The 24,832-nt window shown below is 46.8% G+C and overlaps 1 protein-coding gene across 1 annotated transcript in view; it reads left to right on the top strand.

Moving 5' to 3' along the window:
- cacna1ha (calcium channel, voltage-dependent, T type, alpha 1H subunit a) overlaps positions 1-24,832 on the top strand; it is a gene marked incomplete at its 3' end in the record, with an annotated part of 143,189 nt that overhangs the window by 51,864 nt on the left and 66,493 nt on the right. The window contains exons 13-16 of the mRNA XM_084329211.1: positions 11,827-11,962; positions 13,646-13,801; positions 16,267-16,590; positions 16,862-17,227. Coding sequence (XP_084185337.1) covers positions 11,827-11,962; positions 13,646-13,801; positions 16,267-16,590; positions 16,862-17,227 — 982 coding nt within the window. The remainder of the gene's footprint in view (positions 1-11,826; positions 11,963-13,645; positions 13,802-16,266; positions 16,591-16,861; positions 17,228-24,832) is intronic.

Below are 24,832 nucleotides of genomic sequence, written 5' to 3' on the forward strand. Positions count from 1 at the left end.
AAGTCATCAGGAAGGGCACAACTCTATAAGCTGAGTAACAATGTTCATCAAAGTGTTGAGTGCTACAGTGTAGGTTAGTATATTAGGACATGACAGTAAGGTTAGTTAGGTTATCTTTAAATTTTTTTTATTTCAGATATTGGTTGAAGAAGTGTGTCTTTAATCGACGGCGAAAGATTGGACGGGTTTCGGCTGTCCTAACTGTGGTGGGAAGTTCGTTCCACCATTGTGGGTCAAGGACTGAGAATAGGCAGCATCTCTTTGATGACCCTCCCTGAGCCCGGATAGGAGTAGGTCTGAGGCGGCCAGAAGATGCAGAGCGTAGGGGTCTTGAGGGTGTGTAGTTAGAGACCATTGACCGGAGGTAGGCGGGAGCCGTTCCCTTTGCCGCACGATAGGCCAGGTCGAGGGCCTTGAAGCGGAATCGTGCGGCAATGGGGAGCCAGTGCAGGTCCCTAAGAAGTGGGGTGACATGGGCTGACTTCAGTAGGTTTGAGATCAGGCGGGCGGCTGCGTTCTGAATGAGTTGAAGAGGCTTGGTGGCAGTGGTCGGAAGGCCAGCAAGCGGGAGATGACTGTTGATTGGACGAGGAGTTGGGTGGCTTATTTTGTCAGGAAGGGGCGGATCCTTCTGACATTGCTCAGGAGGAATCTGCAGGTTTTGGTTGTCGCTGCGATGTGAGCGGAGAAGTTCAACTGGTTGTCGAGGACAACAGCAAGGTTCTTGGCGGTCAGGGACGCGATCACAGCTGCATTCTCGACTGTGATGGAAAGGTCGGTCAGGGGGGAGGATTTAGCCAGCAGGTGAAGCAATTCTGTTTTACTTAGGTTCAGTTTGAGGTGGTTGGTCGTCATCCAGGCGGAGATGTCGGACAGACAGGCCGAAATCCGCTCAGAGACGTGGATATCTGAGGGAGGAAAGGAGAGGAAGAGTTGGACAATATTGGTATATCGGTATCGGTAAAAACGCCAATATCGAACATCCCTAAATGTTACCCAGAGATTTAGTGTAGAAGGAGAAGAGAAAGGGTCCAAGGACCGAGCCCTGGGGGACACCCGTCTGCAGGGGGCCGACAGGGTCCCTCTCCATGACAGTTGGTAGGAGTGGTCCTTGAGGTATGATGTCAGCCATGTCAGCGCAGAGCCAGCCACTCCCATTCCTGCGAGGGACACGAGGAGGATCTGGTGGTTGACTTGTGTCGAAGGCTCCAGACGGGTCTAGGAGAATCAGGAGAGGCCTTTCGCTTTTGCTAAGTGAAGTGCCTCTGTAACCGTAATGAGGGCCGTGTCTGTGGAGTAACCAGTCCTGAAGCCTGACTGATTAGGGTCTAGGAGGTAATTCTGTAAGAGATAATCAGTAAGTTGGTTGGATACAGCACGTTCAAGTATTTTAGACAAGAAGGAGAGAAGAGAGACAGGACAATAGTTGTCTATGACGGTGGGGTTCATGGTTTTTTTTTTTACGAGTGGTGTGACGTTGGCTTGTTTTAGGAAGGTGGGGACCACCCCCGAGTTGAGGGAGGAGTTGATGGTTGCAGTTAGGAATGGGAGAATGTCTGGTGCTATGGTCTGGAGGAGTGGGGAGGGTAACTGGTCCAGCTGGCATGTAGTGGGACGGTTCAACTATCCAGTATGAGGGTCTCTGCATCTGTAATGGGAGATAAAGATGACAGAGTGAATGATGAGGTTCTCCATTCAGTATTTTGAATGGGTGGGGGTTGGGAGAAGGCGGTGCAGATGTTCTCCAATTTTTCTTCAAAGAAGATCGCAAAGTCTTCGGCAGAGAGAGATGAGGGGGGTGGGGTTGGGGGGGGAGTGAGGAGGGAGGACATGGTAGCATGCCGTTTGCGAAGGTTCTTGACAGAGGCCTCGATCCTATGGTGAAAGAAGAAGCTTTGACAGTAGTAATGGTTTTGGAGAAGGCTAACAAGAGGTTGTGATATGTGGCGATGTCAGCAGTGAGGCGTGACTTTCTATACTTCCTCTTGGCTGCTCTCAGGACCTGTCTTTGTTCTCTCACTGCATCCGTCAGCCATGGACTGGGTGGGGAACGGCAGACAGGTTTCTCAGCGAGGGGACAGAGCTTGTCGAAGGAGGTTGAGATGGCTGAGAGGAGGGTGCCTTCTCTGGGGGGAGAGCAGAGAATGTGTCACTCAGAGGTAGAGCGGATAGTATGTCAGAGGAGAGGGTGGAGGGGGATAGGGAGCACAGGTTGCGTCTGACTGAGACGGTTTGAGTTGGAGTGGATGGTTTGGGGTTAAGCATGAGAGTTAGTGAGAAGGATATGAAGGAATGGTCAGACAGAAAAAGAAAAAAAAAACTCTCAGCTCTCATAACGTTAGCCAGTTAGGAAGTAGGAAATGCACTAAACCAATGCACTTGTACTTGTTTAGCAGAAACTGGAAGTACGAAGTAGGAAGTGCACTAAACCAATATCTAGTAGGTAGCAACGTTAGCTCTCATAACGTTAGCAAGTTAGGAAGTAGGAAATGCACTAAACCAGTCACGGGAGAATATGAGATCCAAGGAGTTGCCTGCTTTGTGAGTGGGAGGCATGACAGTGGGAGTCAGGTCAAAGGATTGTAGGAGGGAGACAACTGTGTCTGACTGAGATGAGTCAGGCAGGTTGAAAGAGAAGGAGAAGGAGGGGTGCCTTCTTTGGGTAAAGAGCTGAGAAGCATGTCCAGCTCATCTGGGAAATGATTGAGCGGACCTGGGGGCGATAGAGTGTAACAATGGTGAGTTTGAATGGATTAAAGACAGATACTGCATGATATTCAGCCGAATCTGGGTTGAGCATGATTAGTGGAACTCCCTCTGGTGTTGTGGTCGTGGAATTCACTGACCTTTGGGAAGTATTTTTCTACATGTACATGGGTATCTTAGTGGTGTAGTGTATCTTGTAGACCAGGCCCATTGCAAGTTGCTGTACTCTGTCTTCTACTCTAAGCCATCCTAGGTTGCCAAAATGGGCAGGGGTAAGGTGGGTTTTAGGAGTAAGGTCAAGCAGTAGTCTGATCATTTTGTTTTGTGATGTTTGTAGTCTTGTTTTTAGGGCCTTTGAGATGCTTTTGTACCATGAGGTGCATGCATAGTCATAGTACCCTTGAATGAGTGCTCCTGTTGAGTCTTCATGGTATTCTTGTTTACCAGAGAGGAAATCCGGTACAAGAATCTTGTTCGTTGGTTGACTTTTTTTTATTACATTGGTTGCCATTTTGTCACAGGAAAGATTTGCCTCTAAGATGGAACCCAGGTAGATAATTTCATCTTTCCTTGTGACAATATTGTCACCCACTGTAACAGAGAAGCCGTTGGCCTTGCTGAGTTTGTTATTTGATCCAAAGAGAATGGACTCTGTTTTACCCAGGTGTAATGATAGTTTGTTATCAGCGAGCCAGGTGCAGATTCTGCCGAGTTCGGAGCGGAGGGCTTTTGAAATTTGTCCCTGTCAGAGACCAACAGGCCTGAGTCGTCCGCGAACAGGAACAAGTTGCAGTCACAAGCTGATGACATGTAATTTGCATAAATTCAGAACAGTAACGGTCCTTGTATGCTTCCTTGTGGAACACCACAGCTCACTGGGAGGGAGGGGGGGGGGGGGCAGTGTACCGTTCAACTCCACTATCTGTTCTCTCCACACGAGGCACATATAGTGGTGTCCAGGGCTTGACATTAACTTTTTGGCTCACTAGCCACTGTGGCTAGTGGTTTTCCAAAGTCACTAGCCACTCAGCATTTTCACCAGCCAAAAATCACCACACTAAATTATTTTTTCATCAATACGTTCCCATTTTATAGCGTGATGATGAATAGGTTTAAAATCAAAATGCATATGATCGGTATCATGTTCCACCATGAATGCATGAAAGGGGGGGGGGGCGGGGGGCGGGGGACGTTGTTTCTGATTATTGATTACCAATAACGGCATTCGTTATTGTAGCATCATACACTGATGTGTCATGATGTCATGATGTCATGTATGTTGTGTATGTCATAAATGTCACTATAAATTGAAAATGGAGGACCCTGATGTAAACAAGATAAACGTCTTTCTCTGGTCTGCATCCCCTTAACAATTGTGTGTATTGAGCCGTACTGTATTGTACCCATTCTGCAATCTGTTAAATAAAGTTTTCATTCATTCATTGGCTATGCTAACAAGGCCTGATCAGCATGAAATCGTTCTTACCTGTGGCCGGTTGGATCCCAAAAAGGATTTCCCAGTTATTGATCGCCATCTGGTAGATCGATATCAAAGTCAAAAAGTCAAAGTCAAAGATTTTTATTGCCATGTATGGACGAATCCACATTGGAATACGTGTACATGAGCAAACACTGTGTAAACAGTACAGGAAAAATATGTAAAAACACAGACAGTATAAAAAGGACAAATGCTAAAATTGATATTGAACATCCCCTAAAAGTGCATATCATAGTTAAAACAGCGCTTCCACAAACCTGACTAATAACACTAATAAAAACACAGAAACAAAATAGGATAAAATACAAAACTAGCCTTTGGAGTCATTCAGGCTCCGCACAGCACTGGGGAAAAAGCTCTTTGTAAACCGAGAGGTAGAGCATGTGATAGAGCGGTAACGTCTGCCCGAGGGGAGGGGGACAAAGAGGCCTGCGGCTGGGTGACCAGAGGGGTCGTTGATAATGCCAGAGGCACGGGAAAGCAGCCTGGCACCATAGATCTCTTCTAGAGCTGGCAGGCTAGACCCGATTGTCTTGCGTGCAAGACGCACAATTCTATTCAGAGATTTCTTCTCCTGGTCTGTGATGTTACCAAAACCATATTGTACAGGAGGAGGTAAGAACGCTCTCGATCACACAGCGATAGAAGTTGTGTAGAATCACCCTGTTATTTGTGAACTCTTTCAGTTTCCTGAGAAAGAAAAGACGTAGCTGGGACTTTTTAACAATGGTTCTGGTATTGGAGTGCCAGCTCAGGTCATTTGAAATAGTGACTCAGAGAAATTTAAAACTGCTCACCATCTCCACCTCTGAGCCATTTATGGTAATGGAGAGATGGGATACCTTGCTATGTCTAAAATCGATACTTAGCTCCTTTGTTTTGGAAGCATTCAGGGTGAGGTTATTGGTCTCACTCCACCTAACTAGGTTCTGTACCTCTGATCTGTAAAATGACTCGTCGTTTGAGTTTATACGCCCAATGACCGTGGTATCATCACCATACTTTACTATCAGATTGTTATCATAGGAAGCAGTACAGTCATGAGTGCAGAGAGAGAACAGTAAAGGGCTTAGAATGCAGCCTTGTGGAGAACCAGTACTTAAAACAAGTTCATCAGACATATTGTTTCCAATCCTGACTCTTTGAGGTCTCAAAATTAAAAAGCTAAGAATCCATTCACAGATAGCGTCGCATAGACCCAGACGCTGAAGTTTGTGGATCAGATTAGATGGAATAAGCGTATTAAAAGCAGAGCAATAATCGATAAAAAGCATTCTAACATAGGAGTTTTTCTTATCTAAGTGTTCATACACAGGATTAAGAGCTAAGGAAATAGCATCATCTACTGATCTATTTTTCTTGTAGGCGAACTGCCAGGGATCAAGACAGGTAGGAATCTGACCTTTTATATAATTCAGCACTAGCCGCTCTAAACATTTCATTAAAACTGAGGTTAGAGCAATAGGTCTGTAATCATTAAGACAAGTCACAGGTGATTTCTTGGGAACCGGAATGATAGTAGATTCCTTGAAGCTCCTTGGAACAAGGCGGCGCTCCAGTGACATATTAAAAAGGTCTGTGAGCACAGGGGCAAGCTGCTCAGAGCAGAGTCTGGCGGCCCTGGGAGGAATGTCGTCCGGGCCGCGTGAATATTTTAGGCAACCAACTTGTGTTTAGCATTTCTCTGATTGGCCACTACGCCCATGTGACCGCGGCAGCGCGAGAGAGCTGCAACGCGGAAATAGGCTGCGTTCTATTGCCATTCTCTGAGACAAACTCTAACCTTAACCAACTCCGAAACAGCGCCTAAACTTAACCCTTCTAACCTTAACGATAGGTTATGGAGATAACCTAGTTATATTAGTATTGGCTGAGCGTCCCGCTCTGAGCCTTATGAGATACCCCTTATCTCCTATGATACCTACTGTATCCTCAACGAACAACTACATGCACCCACACCTGTATGGGGCCCCGCCCCTATGGAGGCGTAGCCCATATAACCATGACTCTGGTCACCAAACACCCTTCCTCGCCAAATCCCGTTCCAGGAAAAGATCCCTCAAGAGGGAACTCAGGGCCACCAGAGCGGGACGCTCAGCCAATACTAATATAACTAGGTTATCTACATAACCTATCGTTATATATCGTATTTGCTTATCGCGTCCCGCTCTGAGCCTTATGAGATATGGGGAAGAGCGGACGCGAGACCCGACAGATGTACCCCCTGAGGACCCGTAAGCCCACATCAAGGGGTGCGGGGAGCCCTGTCACCCCATCCTTCCTAATGAAGGGGGGGCGCAGTCAACTCCACCTGAATGCGAACAAGAGGGAACCAGAACCCCTTGAACACACCGTACAGGCGGAACCACGTGTGACTCAACACACTGTGGCCCATACCCATACACTCCTGCTACCCGACCAAGGACGGGAAGCAGGAAAGGCCACAGACCCCAGAACCGCCTGAGAGACAGAACCCCCGGTCATGTCCATGAGGTAAAACCTTACAAAGGGACCCGGGGAGGACCATGAAGCTGCAGCACAGATGTCCTCCACCGAGGCCCCACCCAGGAGAGCGGCAGAGGCAGCCACCCCACGAGTGGAGTGCGCCCTGACGCCCCCAGGGGGATCCTGCCCAGCCAACGTGTAGCAGAGGGTAATGCCCTCGCACAACCAATGGGACAGGCGCTGCTCCGACAGCTGCTCCTTTGGCTAGCCATCAACACTGAGGAAGGAACATAATCGTTCCGAAACATGTTTGTTTCAGGCTGCCATTAAATATACCAAAATCTGTGAGTGCTGGTCCAAGCGTATTGCTTTCTTTTTCTAACCTTAACCCTAACCTTAACCAACTCCGAAACAATGCCTAAACTTAACATGCCTAAACTTAACCGGCGAAAGAATGCACGTTAAAAAAATAAAAAAATAAAAAAATTGAAGGGAATCAAACTTGTCACCAACAGACCGCAGGATCCACAGCAAGGCGGCGCTACCAGTTGAGCTAGTTGTCGATGTTAAAAGAGGGGGAATTACTGCTACATAATGCTGCCGCGACAGAGCTCCGCGGCAGAGCTGCCGTTCCGCTCTGCTGCTGCCGCGTCGCCGCGGGGGCGTGGCTAGACGCAAGTTGGGCGTGGCTAGACACAAGTTGGTTGCCTTTAATATTTATGCCCCCGGGCCAGTGGCTTTCCTAGCCTTAGTACTGGACAGGACCTTGCGCACCTCATGTTCTGTGACAGTCAGCCCAGACAAGTCACTGGGGTTGGAAGGAATAAAAACAGGACGCTCTGTGTTACTTTCATCAAATCTGGAGTAAAAGTTATTCAGTCTACCGGGAAGCGAGTGATCACCTTCAGCGGAGGCGAGGCCCCTGGGCTTGTAGGAAGTGATAGTGTTCAGTCCCTGCCACATCCGACGGGGGTCACTGCCAGAGAAATGTCCTTCAATACGTTCTCCATAGGAGCGCTTTGCGGCTCTTATTGACCGCTCCAGCGAGTATCTAGCCAGTTTATAACTGGTTGCCTCCCCAGATTTAAAAGCAGTAGCTCGTTCAGTAAGTTTGAGTCTAACATCAGAGTTAAGCCATGGTTTTTGGTTTGAGTATTGCTTAAGCACCTTGTGGGGAATGCACAAGTCAATACAAAAATGTATATATCCAATGACAGCGTCACAGTATTGGTCAAGGTCCTCACATTTAAAAACAGACCAGTCTGTGGCGTCGAGACACCCTTGTAATAGTGTTTCAGCATCTTTAGTCCAACATTGAGTGGAGCGTACCGTCGGTTTGATTTGTCTATTTTTCTGAGTATATGACGGTAGAAGAAGAATCGATTGATGATCGGATTTACCAAAAGCTGGCCTTGTAAGAGAGACCTGTAAGCAGCTTTTATGTTGCTATATGTCCATTGGCTGATGCTATATTCCTTTACTGCATACTGAATTCGGCGTCGCAAAAGGTATTCCATGCGATCTGATGAAGGCATAGCTTCACGCTAACAGAAAAAGTAGGCCTGAATGAAATTTTTTTACATCTGGTCTGAAAACAAGGAGTACTCCATTCTCAAGACAGCACCACTACCAGGATCTGGCCGGTAATGCACTTTTCTGAATTGTTGTGGGAGTTGTAGTATTATGTAGTATCACTTGGATTGACTTAATTATTGCCGATGCCTTTTGTAGACTACAATGGGTTTTTTTCATAGAAAAAAAGTCACCGGCTACTGTGGCCGGTAGAATGACAGAGTTACCGGCCACAGCCGAATTCTACCAGCATTTGGCCGGTGGTCAGGTGTTAATGTCAAGCCCTGGTGGTGTCAGAGTAGCAGGAAGAAAGTTGAAGTAGGGGAGGAAGAGAGGTAGAGAAATAGCAGAGTGGGAGGGAAAGGAAAATATTTCAGAGTAGAGTAATAGGTAGGCTAAAGGTCTACTTAGAACTCCAGTAGGAAAACTCCTCTTTGTCCGTCTTCGTTCGCTTACCCAGCAAAGCTTTAAATCTCTATCACTAATTACTGATGTCTAACACCTGCACCTGGGCCTTAATGGCTCACTTAGCTAAACAAAATGGCAGTTTTAAACACACCCCCTACTCAAGTCAGCTGGTACCTGAAGGGTTTCAGCTTTAAGATTTAACTAACTGAATTAAAGTAGCTTACCCTAAGTTTCACTTTAAAGCAATGTTTCTCAGTTAGCTGTCCTGTCTTTCCTTCAGCAGTTGTCAGTACAACAACTATATTTCTATAACTAATATTTCACTAATAACAGAAACGTGCTGAAAATATACACTTTGACTGCTGTTTTGACAGGGTTAGGGTCTTTACTAGGGGTGGAACGGTTCAATCGACGGTTCGGTTCGTATCACTGTTTTAGGTTTTTACGGTTTACGGTTCGGTTCGGTATACGTTGTTTTTTATTAAAAATAAATTTAAAAATTTAAAAATACCATACATCAACATAAGATATATAGCCTAAAAATAATCCAACTGTTCAGTTATTCTCAAGGCCGTAGTCATGCAAAAACTGAAAGAATGAGGCCATTTGACATCAGGCACATTATTTTGACAGTGATGGTTAGAGCTAGGAGAGATTTTGGTACAGCAAGAGGGGAGGCATTGCTGATTTAAACATGCTTCTCATTTATTTGGTAAAAAAAAAGGTTTACCTTTAATAATGTTTGGCACACAAAGACCGAACTGACTGAAATATATAGGCAACATTCGTCAAAGTATTAACTCGTCAATATACCCCCCTTCCCCACTAATCGAACTGGTGTCGTGGAGTCACTTCTCTGTGAGCGTTTCCACGGTTAGCTTGCGGCTAACATTAGTTTGCTTGCGGCTAAAGTTAGTTAGCTCGTAACTAACGTAACGTTATATAACCGAACAATACACACATGCCCCGAATGCGTACGTTCGGTACGACCTCCACGGTTCAGGGCATGTGTGTATTATTCGGTACACGGTTCGAATGTGTACCGTTCAAGATTCAAGATTCAAGATTGTTTATTGTCATATGCACAGTTAAAACGACAGTTTGCCATACAATGAAAATCTTACTTTGCTAGTCCACCCTTCACAAAAAACCACACAGTACTTAACTTAATCATATTTAAATACAAGCGAGTGCTAGAAAATTACAAGCGAGTGCTAGAAAATAAGATAAAATACATGTAGATAAAAATAGATAAAAATAGATACAAATATATATACAATACAACAAGGCACAGTGAGTTACATTGCACGTTCCATGGAGGTGACAGTGGGTCATAGCAGCAGTTAAAGGTGTCTTTAGTGATTCATAGTTCATAGTTCATAGTAGTAGTAGTCCTAGTCTTTAGTCTTGGCTACATTTGAAAAAAAAATGCTACATTCTGTAGAGATGGATTCATGGCGTGATGTCATTGTCGGTCCGGTACCGTATCGCTCGGGCTTAAGAGGTTAACAGTGCACTAGCTTTATGTGACACTTTTGTGAAAAAAATGTGTGACTGTTTTATGTTAGCTGACAAGTCTTCGACACACAGCTGTGTTTCTGGACATGCTCACCTTGTTGAATTCGTGCATCCTCTCCAGGCACATTATTCCTGCAACTTTAGTGAGGCACTGTTTTATGAAGTCTGAGAAAGGTTTCCCATGTTGTGCTATGAGTTGAGCTACCTCGTAGCTGGCTATTGTAGCATATTCTTGTCTTTTGTTAGCACAGGAAAAATAGTTGTTGAGCTAGCAGGCTAGCTGCCATTTGCTTAACTTTCTCTTCCCGCTCAGCACCAGTGTAGGACGTGTTGGTCTGATGTTGGGTTCCAAAGTGTCATCGTACATTATACTCTTTCATCACTGCTATGGTTTCATTGCAAATCAAACAGACACACTTCCCCTTGAATTATATGAAGAAATAATCATTTTCCCACCTTGACTAGATTGTTCTGCACTCACTTGCTATCTTGCGTTTCTTTGGTTCTTCCATTTGTGGTCATCCGTGGCAATTTCTTTCTTTGATTAATTTTGTTCTTTGTGGAGAAGCTGCCTTGTTGAAGATGGTAGCACCACCTGGTGTTAAAACTAAGAAGTACAATACAGTACATTTTTTGAATTTGCTGCCGTAGTTTGGCCACCCCTGATATAGACGCTCAACAGTGTATCCATGAGATCTACCTGCTCTACTCTCCCAGCGCTGACTAACAGTGTTTCTCTCTGCTGTCCGCAGTATCCTGGGGATGCACCTGTTTAACAGTGTTTCTCTCTGCTGTCTGCAGTATCCTGGGGATGCACCTGTTTAACAGTGTTTCTCTCTGCTGTCTGCAGTATCCTGGGGATGCACCTGTTTAACAGTGTTTCTCTCTGCTGTCTGCAGTATCCTGGGGATGCACCTGTTTAACAGTGTTTCTCTCTGCTGTCTGCAGTATCCTGGGGATGCACCTGTTTAACAGTGTTCCTCTCTGCTGTCTGCAGTATCCTGGGGATGCACCTGTTTAACAGTGTTCCTCTGCTGTCTGCAGTATCCTGGGGATGCACCTGTTTAACAGTGTTCCTCTCTGCTGTCTGCAGTATCCTGGGGATGCACCTGTTTAACAGTGTTCCTCTCTGCTCTCTGCAGTATCCTGGGGATGCACCTGTTTAACAGTGTTCCTCTCTGCTCTCTGCAGTATCCTGGGGATGCACCTGTTTAACAGTGTTCCTCTGCTGTCTGCAGTATCCTGGGGATGCACCTGTTTAACAGTGTTTCTCTCTGCTCTCTGCAGTATCCTGGGGATGCACCTGTTTAACAGTGTTTCTCTCTGCTGTCTGCAGTATCCTGGGGATGCACCTGTTTAACAGTGTTTCTCTCTGCTGTCTGCAGTATCCTGGGGATGCACCTGTTTAACAGTGTTTCTCTCTGCTGTCTGCAGTATCCTGGGGATGCACCTGTTTAACAGTGTTCCTCTCTGCTGTCTGCAGTATCCTGGGGATGCACCTGTTTAACAGTGTTTCTCTCTGCTGTCTGCAGTATCCTGGGGATGCACCTGTTTAACAGTGTTTCTCTCTGCTGTCTGCAGTATCCTGGGGATGCACCTGTTTAACAGTGTTTCTCTCTGCTGTCTGCAGTATCCTGGGGATGCACCTGTTTAACAGTGTTTCTCTCTGCTGTCCGCAGTATCCTGGGGATGCACCTGTTTGGCTGTAAGTTCAGCCTGGAGACGCGCTCCGTGGCCCCCCACCATCATGGAGACACCATCCCCGACCGCAAGAACTTTGACTCTCTGCTCTGGGCCATCGTCACCGTCTTCCAGGTAGGACGTCCACCTTCTGGGCCACGGCGGCCATTTTGCTCTTATGTCATGCTCAGGTTGGGATTTCCTTCCACCCTGTTCCCAGCTGGTGGGCTACATGCTAATCATATCCAACTTTTTTGTAAATAACTTGCTTCCCTTCATAATCACATTCCCTCCCAAATAGAGCTTTCTTGGTGATATGTGTGGTGTGTGTGTGTGTGTGTGTGTGTGTGTGTGTGTGTGTGTGGTGTGTGTGTGTGTGTGTGCACGCAGGGCAGGCACGCATGTGTCTGCGCATTTGCGTTCCTAAACAGGAAAGGAAAACACTGTTCATTTCAGCTCCACTCAGCACTAAATGCTAAAATGCTTATTCAGCAGCTCCTGATCACACACACACACACACACACACACGCACGCACGCACGCACGCATGCACACACACACACACACACACTAATACATACAGATGTACGGACACATATACATGCATGATGCACACTCGTACACCCACCCACACACACACCCGTAGTAGCCAATAGTAAACTCCCACGTGTACCAGGCTTACCAAGTATTGCTGCATGATGGCAATTAAAGTAGCTCAATGCTGGCTTTTATTAAAACCCTTTAATCGCCAAGGACGACTTACACGTCATTCTCCGCCATGCGTAATCTGCCAATGACGTCTTACAGCGTCTTTGAGATCAATATTTCAAAAATCTGTAATGAAAATCATATTTCACCCATGGAGACTTGAGACTTGCTGTTGATCTCCTCTCAACTCTCCAACGGTTCAAGACCGCCATCTCTTGGGCGATCGGCGAATCGCCAAAACCGGAAGTGACGCGCCGGAAGTGGTGCTCACCCATATTTCGTCCGGCCACTCGCTATCGCTAGCGGGACTCCAGCTCGACACACTGGATAGCGATCCGTTGCCAATAACTCGATAAACAACATGATTTGGACGTATATAGCATTATACAACCTGGAAATGGATCGCATATAACAACATCCCATAATAGCGATATTTCTGCTCCACGCTGATCACCCAACGGTCAGAGGAAGCTGCGGTATGTTTCAGCGTGTTTGATTATTATTATCCGTATAATCTGCTCTGATCAACATATCACCCATACTACATGAATCATTTAACGTCGGCCACGGACTTATAAACCCCCCCCCCCCCCTCCGGTCACCAGCAGATGATGAGGCATGACGCTTAGGACCTTGTACAATTGAAAATTTTTATCTGACGTCAATCGGTATCAAACTACATTTGATGATCTAATATATGTATTTGTGGCTATAACTCACGTTCTATGGAATGCTGCAGAAAACGATAAAAACATATTTATACTTTAGACCATATTTTAGTATGAATGTGTGAATGAAAAAGTAGAACGTTGCTACATCCTAAACGATAGATACTTGATGTTGAATGGGCCATAGTAATGTCAATTTAGCAATACAATTTAAAAAGTTATAGCCCTGCAAAGAAGGGGAACATCTCCATAGACAAATAGAGCTGGCAGAGGACGGTATAAAGCCTGACATAAGCGTGGCAGTGAAAGGGTTAAAGCACACAGACCTCAGGAGAGCAGTACTGTAATGGCTAAAATACGATTCTCCTGTATCTCTCTCTCTCTCTCTCTCTCTCTCTCTCTCTCTCTCTCTCTCTCTCTCTCTCTCTCTCTCGCTCTCTCAGATTCTGACCCTGGAGGATTGGAATCTGGTTCTATATAACGGCATGGCCTCCACCTCTCCTCTGGCAGCTCTCTACTTCGTGGCTCTCATCACATCCGGTAACTTCATCCTCTTGAACCTGCTGATTGCCATCTTGGTTGATGGCTTCCAGGCTGAGGTGAGAGCCGCCACTTTTGTTTTGGGCATCCAGGTTTTTATCTCATGCTGGTTTCAGCAAGTCTTGTTTGCCTACTGGACTGCTCCTGCGCCTATAGTCACTTTCTGAAAGAATTCTGCTCAATGCACCTGTTACTGATCAGGACCATGCCCCTCTGCTTCGTATACAAGCAGGTGTGGTTGCCCCTAATCTCCCTTCCGCTTCTTTCACACAGAGGAATTGCTTGCTAGCGTCTGTTTAAGAAGACACTCCTCGACTCAGATGAACTCTGCTCCACCACCCAACCAGCCTTTCTTAAGCCATCTTCAGTCTCACATCACCAGGCCCAGCATCTTCAGTCTCACATCACCAGGCCCAGCATCTCCAGTCTCACATCACCAGGCGTAGTGATAAAGTCCACTGTTGCCGCCACCCGGCTCCTGCATTTCAATGGCCCTCTTCAGGGCTGCCCCACAGGAGCTTTAGGAGCCAGCGTTCACCACCGTGAGGCTTCTAGCCTTGGCCGCACCGCACGGTTTCAGGACTATTCCCGGTATTTCCTCGTCCCCAATAAAACCGGCGGCGTCAGACCTATTCTAGCCTTCTCTTCTCTCAATCAGCTGACTGCAGTGAAGACGTTCAGAATGCTCTCAGTTCATCCATAGACTTGAAAGATGTGTATCTCTACATACGGCGGTTACATCCAGACGTTGTCAAACACATCTGGAACTGTTTCAGTATAGCTGTAGTGGACCTCTTTGTGAGCGAAGAGACCACTCATTGCGTCCTGTGGTTCTCCAACAGGCTGAAGGACAACCCACTGGGAGTGGATGTTATTCCTGTTTCCGTGACCCGACAGGCTCCTTTACGCATTTCCCCCCATCCACCTGATGAATCGGTTGGTGGAGAGGGTGAAGCTAGAGAGTTCGACTCCTCTTCCGATAGCACCGGACCGGACTGGCAGCTCCACCATGGCCCTTTCCATGGTCTTAGGAAACTCTTTCCCAAGTACATGGCAAAGTATGCCATCCTCCTGTCCTAGGATGGTGTCTGATGACTTTGTTTCTGAAAGGTTGAACCATGAGAACAGAGGTATCAACCATAACATCATCAGAACCATTCAAAGGTTGTGCTCCATTCACCACCTCTGTTTATGCAGGGAAGTGTCTTGGTGGTCTCTTGACCCGATTTGCCTAGTACTACATAGTCTATTGTGAGCCCTTTGAGCCTTTGCAACAGGCCTCCTTGAGTCATTTGTCTTATAAGAAATTATTCTTAAGACGTTCTGCCCTCCTACCCACTTTGATCATGGAGAAAGGAGCATGCATCTGTTATGTTCTTTCTGTGAACTCTCATTCTATGTGAGACACACTGCTGACTTCAGATCCACTCGACAGTTGCTCATGTGTCATGGTGAGTCAACCAGAAGCCGGACTTTGTCAAAGAAACACCTGTCATAATGGTTGTAAGAGGACATCACCTTCTGCTACTGTACACTCAGGCAAGACAGACTCCACATGTCAGGGTCAAGGCACGCTCCATGCGTGGAGTGGCTGCCTTCTCTGCCCTTCTCATAGAGGTTTCAGTGGAAGACATATGTACAGCAGCATCTTGGTCTTCCATTTGTTTCTTCATCAGGTTTTACCTGTTTGACATAATACTTCTCTGTCCTACTGTATAGGCATGAGAACATTTGGGCTAGGGTCAGTTATTTTACTCATGTGTAACGAGGGTTCCCTTAGTAACCTAGAGTAGTTGGCTACCCTGCTCTCCCTATTCCCTACCCCGTATCTATTCGTGTTAGACTAGGGCAAGGTTTTATTTCCTTCTCAGACATTTCCTCAGACATGTCAGTCTTGGATATGTGGCTGGTGCACTTGTACTGCTTTTTGACAGGGACAGGAGTTGTTTATTCCTCTACTCTGGTATTTTAAAGAGCCAACTGATCAGGGCTTCACTCCAGCTTCACCAATTTGTCCAATAGGCGAAGCAAGATGCTAAAGCCAGCATGATATATAATGAAGGTTTAGAATTATAACCCTAGTTATAATAATGCTGGTAAAGCATCTTGCTTTTACTCCCTGTTGTCACTAGTTATTTTCCGTACATGAAAGAAGCATTGGGAGGGAGATTAGCAGCAACCACACCTGCTATGCAAGCAGAGGGTCATGGTCCTGGTCAGTAACAGGTGCATTGAGTGAAATTATTTCAGAGGTAACCTATAGGCGCAGGGACAGTCCAATAGGCGAAGCAAGATGCTTTGCCAGCATTAATATAACTAGGGTTATAATTCATAACCTTTGTTGTGGTGGTTAATTAAGGGGAAAGCTGTGTGTGTGTGTGCGTGCGTGCGTGCGTGCGTGCGTGTGTGTGTGTGTGTGTGTGTGTGTGTGTGTGTGTGTGTGTGTGTGTGTGTGTGTGTGTGTGTGTGTGTGTGTGTGTGTGTGTGTGTGTCTTTACCTGCCTGTGGCATGTGTGTGTGACAGGGTGATGCCAGCCGGTCGGAGTCTGATAATGACAAGAAGTCCGATAACTTTGAAGAGGATGAGAAGATGATGATGATGACAGCCAATGGTCACGTCGACCCTCGTTGCTCATTGGCTCCTCCAATAATTATGCTAACGGAAGCCACACCAAAAAGTGCCCCTGACCCTGAACCATTACTAGGGGAGAGCCTTATGTATGGAGAGGCGGGATCTAGGTACAGAGAGGCGGGGATAGGATATTCAGAGGCAGGGATTGGTCAAGGAGAATCTCGCCGTGGAAGTACTGCCTCCATGGATCCCTCAGCCTATGACCAGCGCTCTCTGGTGAGTAGACAGCTGTTCCTTCCAATAGTGTACAACAAACTTTGCCCCCCCCCCCCCCCAAAAAAAACACACAGAAAGGGAAAGGGACTCTTCAATTCAATTCAATTCTTATATTATGAATGGAATAACGTCAATAACGTTCTTCAAGATTGAAAAAAGAACGATACGATAACATGTTTGAGATAGATTTCGAGGTAATAGTAAATATAGAGGATTGAACGCTCTATTGATGGGTATCTTTCTCACACATTCTCACTGTTTTCTCTCTCAGACCCAGTCAAGTCCCGGCCGGCGCTTCCTTCTCCCTCCCCGCGGCTCGGCAAGCTCGTGGGGCAGCTGGAACAGCCTGGGCCGCGCCCCCAGCCTCAAACGACGAGACACCAGCGGAGAGAGGGAGAGCCTGCTCTCCGCGGAGGGAGGAGAGGAGGAGGAGGACGAGGGGGACGAAGAGGGCAGGGAGGCGGGGGGAGGTGGCAGGCCGAGGCCGCTGTCCCTGCAGCTGCTGCAGGCGTCCACTCTGGGCCCTCTGGCCATCACAGAGTACGGAGACTGCAACGGAAGGACCTTGACCTACGAACCTAACGTGAACGCTGCCTCCAAGGATGACTCCTCCCCTGAAGACGACACAGAGGATGAGGTAAGTTGCTAGATTTATATTTTTTATTTCTTAACGCAGGGAAGAGGTTATGTGCATGGACAGGTTCCCCCTGGGCTCACCGTTGTTCACTACACAACTTAGCCCAGTGGAATATTACTGTATATTCAGAGAATAATCAAGAATAAGTTTCACTTCTTAAATCATAGGTTTCAGGGTAAAATGGACTGCATTTATATAGTGCTGTGATGTGGGGGTGGCTGGCTTAAGGTGTGGCTGCGCACCTGTTGCACAGTTAACCTCTTAAGCCATATTTAAAAACAATTGCCCTTAAAGTACATACCCAAGTAAATGTACATCTACAAGGCAATTAGCATGTTCCAGTATCTAGGGACATCTATGGACATCAGGCAATGTATTCCCAGTGTCAGACATATTGTGTCTGTTACTATGCTTGAGTAAATTGTAATGAACCAAAGGAGAACCAAAGGAGAATATCAATTATTATTATTATTATTATTATTATTATTATTATTATTATTATTATTATTATTATTATTATTATTATTATTATTATTATTATTATTATTATTATTATTATTATTATTATTATTATTATTATTATTATTATTATTATTATTATTATTATTATTATTATTATTATTATTATTATTATTATTATTATTATTATTATTATTATTATTATTATTATTATTATTATTATTATTATTATTATTATTATTATTATTATTATTATTATTATTATTATTATTATTATTATTATTATTATTATTATTATTATTATTATTATTATTATTATTATTATTATTATTATTATTATTATTATTATTATTATTATTATTATTATTATTATTACGGTGAATAACACCATGCTAACATTGACCAGACATGAAAAATTGCCACTAAGCTCATTCAGCACCTTCTTGAGATCAAGTGTAGAATCTAAGCAAATTAATAATTTCCAGGGGTTTTTGTAGATACAGTACTGAATTCTTCAGGGGACATATGCGATGAAGGGGACATATGCTTTGCGTATGCTTTTCACTTATAAACCAACACAGGGCTAAAAAGGGGTGAAGATATAAACCCTTATCTTTTGGGTGTACCATATACATTTTGTGAGATTCTGACAAGGGTGCGCGTGATGAACACAAGCCGTGGCAGATGCGTTCATCACTGAGGGTGATCCCCTTACACATCAGCATAATGACGTATGTGCGTGAGGTCCCCCTCCTCCTGTCAGAATGGACTGACGTCCCCAGCGTCAGAGCAGATATTTACATATCCTGCTCGATGCAGAGGGAGGGTCCCCCATACCCGCTGACTCAAAACGAGTGAGGTTATGTGTGCGTCCCGTCTAAATATCATCACGTGGTTCCAGTCCTGAATTAATCCGAGAAGTGGTTGTACGGGTAAATTTGTCAGGCTGCTCGGCTAAAGATCCCAGCTCACACTATCAAATGTATCTGGTCTGCGGGGGAAAATTTGCATCGCTCCCTCTTAACACTTCCAGTGCCACTGGTTAACATGGTAAAACGTGGTTAAATGCCACCACCCACTTCAATGATAGCGTTGTGAACGCATAATCTCTGTCTTAAATTATGGCTATGTGTCTAATCTGCCCATCGTTTATCAATGACTTGTTTGCAGTCAACATTGTCGAAACGGATTGTTTTTTAATCGGTTAATTTCTCGTTTTTCAGGAAAATATATAGATTCCGTGATAAACGGCATTTACTGGAATATTCTGGCATACACAAAAACGTTGTAATTTTTCGGCCTATTTATGCATAGTTTTCAAATAAACGCTAGATTATCGATAGTATATGTGTACTTATGCACGCTATAGAAGTGGGTTGAAATATCGATTCTCTCATTTCCTGATCAGCGAGCACACACAGACACACACACACACATATGGGACACGTTGATATATCTGTGAAAAAAGCTCTGATTATCCCAAGACTGGTAAAATAGATTCTTACCTCAGATCAGATGTTATCCAAAAAGATTATTCCAATTCCTGATCGCCATTCCAAATATCGATCGCGTTTATTGATTCAGCGTTGGGTGCTGGAAATACATAATCCACTCTGTTCTGATGGTCGGCGATCACAATGGATTCTTCAGTTGGCTTGACGGTGAAGTAAAATGAGGAAACTGCCCCCCCCCCCCCCCTTCATCAGTCTAAACTAATGGGGTGCAGTACCACAGGGAGAGACGATAGGGGGCGGTATCTTCCCAATTGAGCTCAGAGAGACTCTGAAACACTAGCGTGAGGCTTGATTGATGAAATATGAATTCAAATCGCAGAATAAAAAAGAATACAACATAAAAACGCTATATACCGTTGGTGGCATTCAAAGGGCGGCATGAACTAACGACAAAACGCGTTAGCACTCAAAGTGTTAAAGAGGTTAATGTAGCAACGGGTCTTTTTTCCCAGGTTCTGCATGAAAATCCCGTGCCGAAGGTCCTAAGAGGGCCCAGGCCGCTCCTATTTTCAGATGGGGTTGAAACGATGGGTTGGGGTCTGTCTTATCAAAACCCCCAGCGCCGTTCTCGGGTTGTAATTTTAAAGGCCTGTCCCCCTGTTTTTTGACACAATTAACGGGGTAGGGGAAGGCGTTGCCTGGTCCCGGGCGTTTGTAACGCTGTCTTGGGTCCGGCACGCCCTGGTCTGTCCGAAACAGACAGCCCTGGCAAGACAGAGGCCAAAGTTGAATCAAGTCCTTTCGTTGGCGAGGCAGACCTGTTGCAGCCCCGATATTTAGGTTATACAATGGTCTGTCCCCTGTGTTTTTGTGGCAATTAACGCACTGGGGAAGGAAAGTCAGTGCCTGGTTCCAGGCGTTTTTAACACTGTCTAGGGACCGGCACACCCTGGTCTGTCCGGACAACATAGCAGCGTTTATGTGGTCAGTCAGGAGGGAGTACGTCTCCGCCAGGCGGCAGTCGAGCTCTGCTCCGCTCAGGCTCTTGCTAAGGCATCTGCCAGCTTGAGGGTCTCCTACATGATGAGGCAGATCGTACGTCACAGGGGGAGTTCCGTGTAGCTGTTTTTGGGCAGTCTGTCACGGTAGTACCCCCTGTGGTTTACGGTCAAAACGTGCACCTCCTCACCTGGGATAACCGGTTTTAAAAGCGGTGCGGCAGCGTTGGGGACCCAGGAGTCATTCTGGTCACGCCGGACCGGGTCAGTCCAGCCCGGTGTCCGCCAGGCAACGGTCGAGCTCTGCTCTTGCTAAGGAACCTGTCAGCCTGAAGGCCCTGTGCTTCTCCAGGAGGAGATAACAGGGCAGACCTGACATAACTGTTTTTAAGCAGTTAGCCCCTCAAGGTGCCCCTGTGTGGCTCATGGTCTAAAGGAGCAGTACGTCTCCTCCAGGCACGGTCGAGCCCTGCTCTCACTAAGGTACCTGTCAGCCTGGGTTAAAGGAACAATCCTCTTCAAGAGTGAATGTCTCCCCGGTATGCCAGTGGTCACACTATGTACCGGATATATCGGGCCTATGTGCCTTGCTCCGCCCATTGGTCCAATAGCGAGCAAGACGTGTAGCCAAAACTAAATATAATGAAGGTTATCCTATAACATACGGTTATCCTATAACCATAGAACCAAGAACTTGAACTTGAACATAGTTATATGAGTATAGTGAGCGCTCTGCTCGTAGTGGAACCTTATCCCTTTCAATCTAATTCTGAATAAAATGTCTCCACATGTATACACCCATCCGCCTGGCCACACCCACATCCGCTCCTCTACATAAGTGGGGACGTGGCCATACTAACAGCTCCTTCCCAAGTCTTTCACCACCGAAGGCGAAGACCACGGGGTCCTCAGTGAGTCCGAGCAGAGTGCTTGCTATACTCATATAACTATGGTTATAGGATAACCGTATGTTATATTATTGTATAGCTTACGCTCTGCTCGTAGTGGAACACAGGAGCTGAGCAGAGCGGAAGCTTGACAAATGTACCCGCTGAGGCCCCCCACAACCATCAGAACCGGGGAGGACCCGAGCCCCCGGACCCACCTAGAGGGGGACGGGAGGGAATCGGATCAGACTGTGCGAAGAGGGTTTAGCAACTCAAATGCACAGGGTGAGCAGATCGTGGGACTTACCTTCACACAGAAGAACCTGCGACTACACAGGCGCGCATCCCACATGCCACTAGGGAACGAACGGGAAGAAAAAAATACCTGTTACAGTCCCTAACATCACAAGGTCAAGGTCAAGAACCCAACCCCCGTGGCAAGGCCGTAGCAGCGGAGGGAGAAGGAGGACCCAGCCCCAGGAACAGCCTGAGGGTCAGGACCCCCCGGAAAGGGGGCCTGGTGAGGCCAACGATGCCGCAGCATTGAGACCCCACCAGACGGTCACTAGTGACACCACCCCCCACATTGCCAGCGTATGGGACAGGGCCCAATCCAAGAGCAGGCCCTTCCCCCCTACAGCACGCCGCCCTGAAGCACTCCACATAGGCTACACCCCCACAACACTGTGGGGCCAGGCAGTGCACCGGGGAGACAACCCCCAAAGAGGTTGATCCCTCAATCCTGGCAACAGGTCAAAAGCATAACTCGACCTGTGCCCGGAGCACTGCGGACTAGACAGGCGCCTAAGGGGTCTACTGAGAACAGCACTCCGGCGGAAGGGGCGTTCGGTATGCTGTGCACTAGGGCTGACCCCTATTAGTCGATTAGTCGACTAATCGGTCGAAAGGAGCCGTAGTCAACTGGCCAACCTCTTAGTCGAATATAAAAAAATTAAAGAAATTAAAAATTAAAAAAGAAATTATAATTTTTTATTTAAATATTTTTTGTATCATTCTTTCCAAAAGAAAAGAGGCCTAGAAGCGTGGCTAACGCTAATGGCATGCATAACAGAGGCTAACTGCCTATGAAAACAGGCACAGAGGCACTGAAAGAGGATTTCACCCATCTAATGAACACACTAGACTAGACAAATATCAAGATGTATCCATCAGTGGACCAATTGCATGCTTTTGCAGAGGACAAGAAGCCTTCAGTCGACTCCTTCAGACATTAAGCACCCCCCACAGCTCAAATGGAATGATAAAAAATAGTAAAAAAATGATTTGAAATAGTTTTTTTTTTTAAATATTATATATATATTATTTTTTTGTCGACCAATAGTCGATTAACAGCAAATGTTGGCCAATCATAGTCGACCATCCAATTCCTTAGTCGGGGACAGCCCTACTGTGCACCATGTTGCAGCCTCCACAAAAACCCGACCCCCTAGAGAGGCCGAGGCAGAGAAGGCTGACATGATTGGCAGACGTCATGAAAAGTGCGGGGGCACACTCGCAGGCAGACGGGGTCAAGCCCGGCCTAACCCGAGAGTTGACTCCTCTACCGGCACACCGGGGAACCAACCACCTCCCTATATTTAGTTTAACAGGAGGCGGTTGTTCCCTTAACCCCCCAAGAAAAAACTCTGAAACACAACTGCGCGTATACACCGGCTATACAGCAGTACAAGCGTTTCAGTTTTCAAGAAGGGGTTAACCCAGGCCAACAGGTTGACGAGAACGAGTCCGGACCTGGGCCCGGCGGACCGGGACGTACACAGGGATGCCAGAGGGGTACAATAGAACCACCTCGACAGCCCCCTCCCAGCCCCGCCAAGCAGGGGAAGAGAGGTGCGAAAAAGAATGGAGAAGGACCAGGCTCCTTAGCACAGCGCAAGGTACAACACGATATGGACCAAGCAACAGTGAAGGATAACACGCAGTGACATAACCACGAACACACCTCCATAACATCAAACCCTGCGACGCCCGGGCCAACCCGGCATTTTCCCCCTGAAAAAGCACAAAGTCCTTCAGGGTACCAGAACAGCAGATCGCCGCCCCGGCGGACAACGGGTTAATTGACCTGGTCCGGCGCGACCAGAACCAGTCCTGTGTCCTAATCACGCCACCATCCCCAGTCCTAAGAGGGGGGTAGGTACGCGTGTCGATCTAAAACATCACAGAGGGCGCCACCAAGATGGTCAGGGCATGAATGCACCTCGCCCGGTGGCCCACCCCATGGGCGTGAGACCCCTCCGCCAATGCTTTAATCTATTCCGTCATTTCCCCCCAGAGATGAAGAGAATTCGTCGAGACTAACCTAGTACACTGGCGCTCGGAAGAGATAAAATCTCCATCCTAGTTGCTCCATAAAAAACGCAGTTTCCATGATGAGCAACCAAGGCGCGCCAGCCCATGCGTGGTTCCACACAGAAGCACCGAGGGCCAGCACTATGTACACGTAGAGACCCAAAACACATCAATGGTAATTCTAACAAGAACCCAGATAACGTTCCCTCCAAGCCGCCTGGGACGAGCGGCAGGAAGCTGGCCAAGAGACACAGATATGGGTCCCATATGACGTGTCTGAGGGAAAACACCCCTGTCAACCCTGCTCTGTATAAAAGAGAGGGAACCCCCAGAGAGACCTGAGTAATACTTTTTTTTTATCTACGTTTTCTCCCATTTTCTATTTTTCTCCCATCCCAATTTCGTATCGTCCAATTCTACCCTCCCCTGTCTCGAACGCTGTTAGGCCATGCCTCCCACAAGCCGGCTGCAATGTGGACGAAGCCTTACATCACGTGTCCCCTCCGGTACTCGAGGAAGCAGCCGTCGCACCTGCACAGCGCGATCTCTCAGCGGCGGGGGTCTGCGTGGGAGGGACACGCCGCCCCCGTCGCTTCCTGATTCTGCTGCGCAGGCGCACCAACCGACCTGTAGGAGTCGCTGTCCACAACGTCCGATCCCCACCCATCAGCTTCCCACCCCCTAATACTGCCAATTGTATTAGTATGAACGACCAGCCAAGCTGATAGCAATGTGGAGAGCTGGGCTCGAACCCAGCGTCTCCTGCATTGATGGCGAGCGCCTTGCCCACTACACCACCTAGCCACCCCAATGTGAGTAATAATTGAAAAGATATATGTAACATTGAGCTACGCGACCAAAAGCTCAATACATATGCAACAGAGCGCAGAGCAGATAACAAAGTTTCCATGCACCGCATAACTCAATCTTGACAATAACAGCGGTCCACAACATGGAGCCTGAAAATAACTCACGGAAGCCACACGACCAATAGAAACGCGCCCAGTGACGTATTCTATGGCGGGGGGAATTCCGTGACCCACCTGCCCAAATATGGCGTGGGACCAGGGAACTCCCTTCCCCCCCCCCCCCCCCTCTCCCTACCCTGTGACGCGTTGACCCAACAGCGTGACAGGAAGACCGAAGAACAGGAGGTCCAACCCCCTGGCCAATCAGAAAAAAGGGGGGCAGGGTTTATCAGTTCACCCCCTTGTGACCCCATACCCCGGATACGATGAAAACAAGCAAGCAGCGATGATACCAGTTTACCTAGCATGCTACATGAAAAAGCATATAACCACTAGGATAAGCTCAACCATCTGCATGCCAGCCACAGACGATAAACTCGTTTGCGAACAGGTTTTTATATACGGCTTTATATAAGGCTTTAGGCTCATGTGCGAACACGTCACCCGTGTATGTACTTCACCAAGTAAAGAAAAAACACAGACGTTTAAAGAGAGGGTTAAAGACCTCGGTACAAGCTACATTGAT

The sequence above is a fragment of the Notolepis coatsorum genome, assembly GCF_963971535.1.
Source record: "Notolepis coatsorum genome assembly, chromosome: 14".
In the NCBI taxonomy this organism is placed as follows: domain Eukaryota; kingdom Metazoa; phylum Chordata; class Actinopteri; order Aulopiformes; family Paralepididae; genus Notolepis; species Notolepis coatsorum.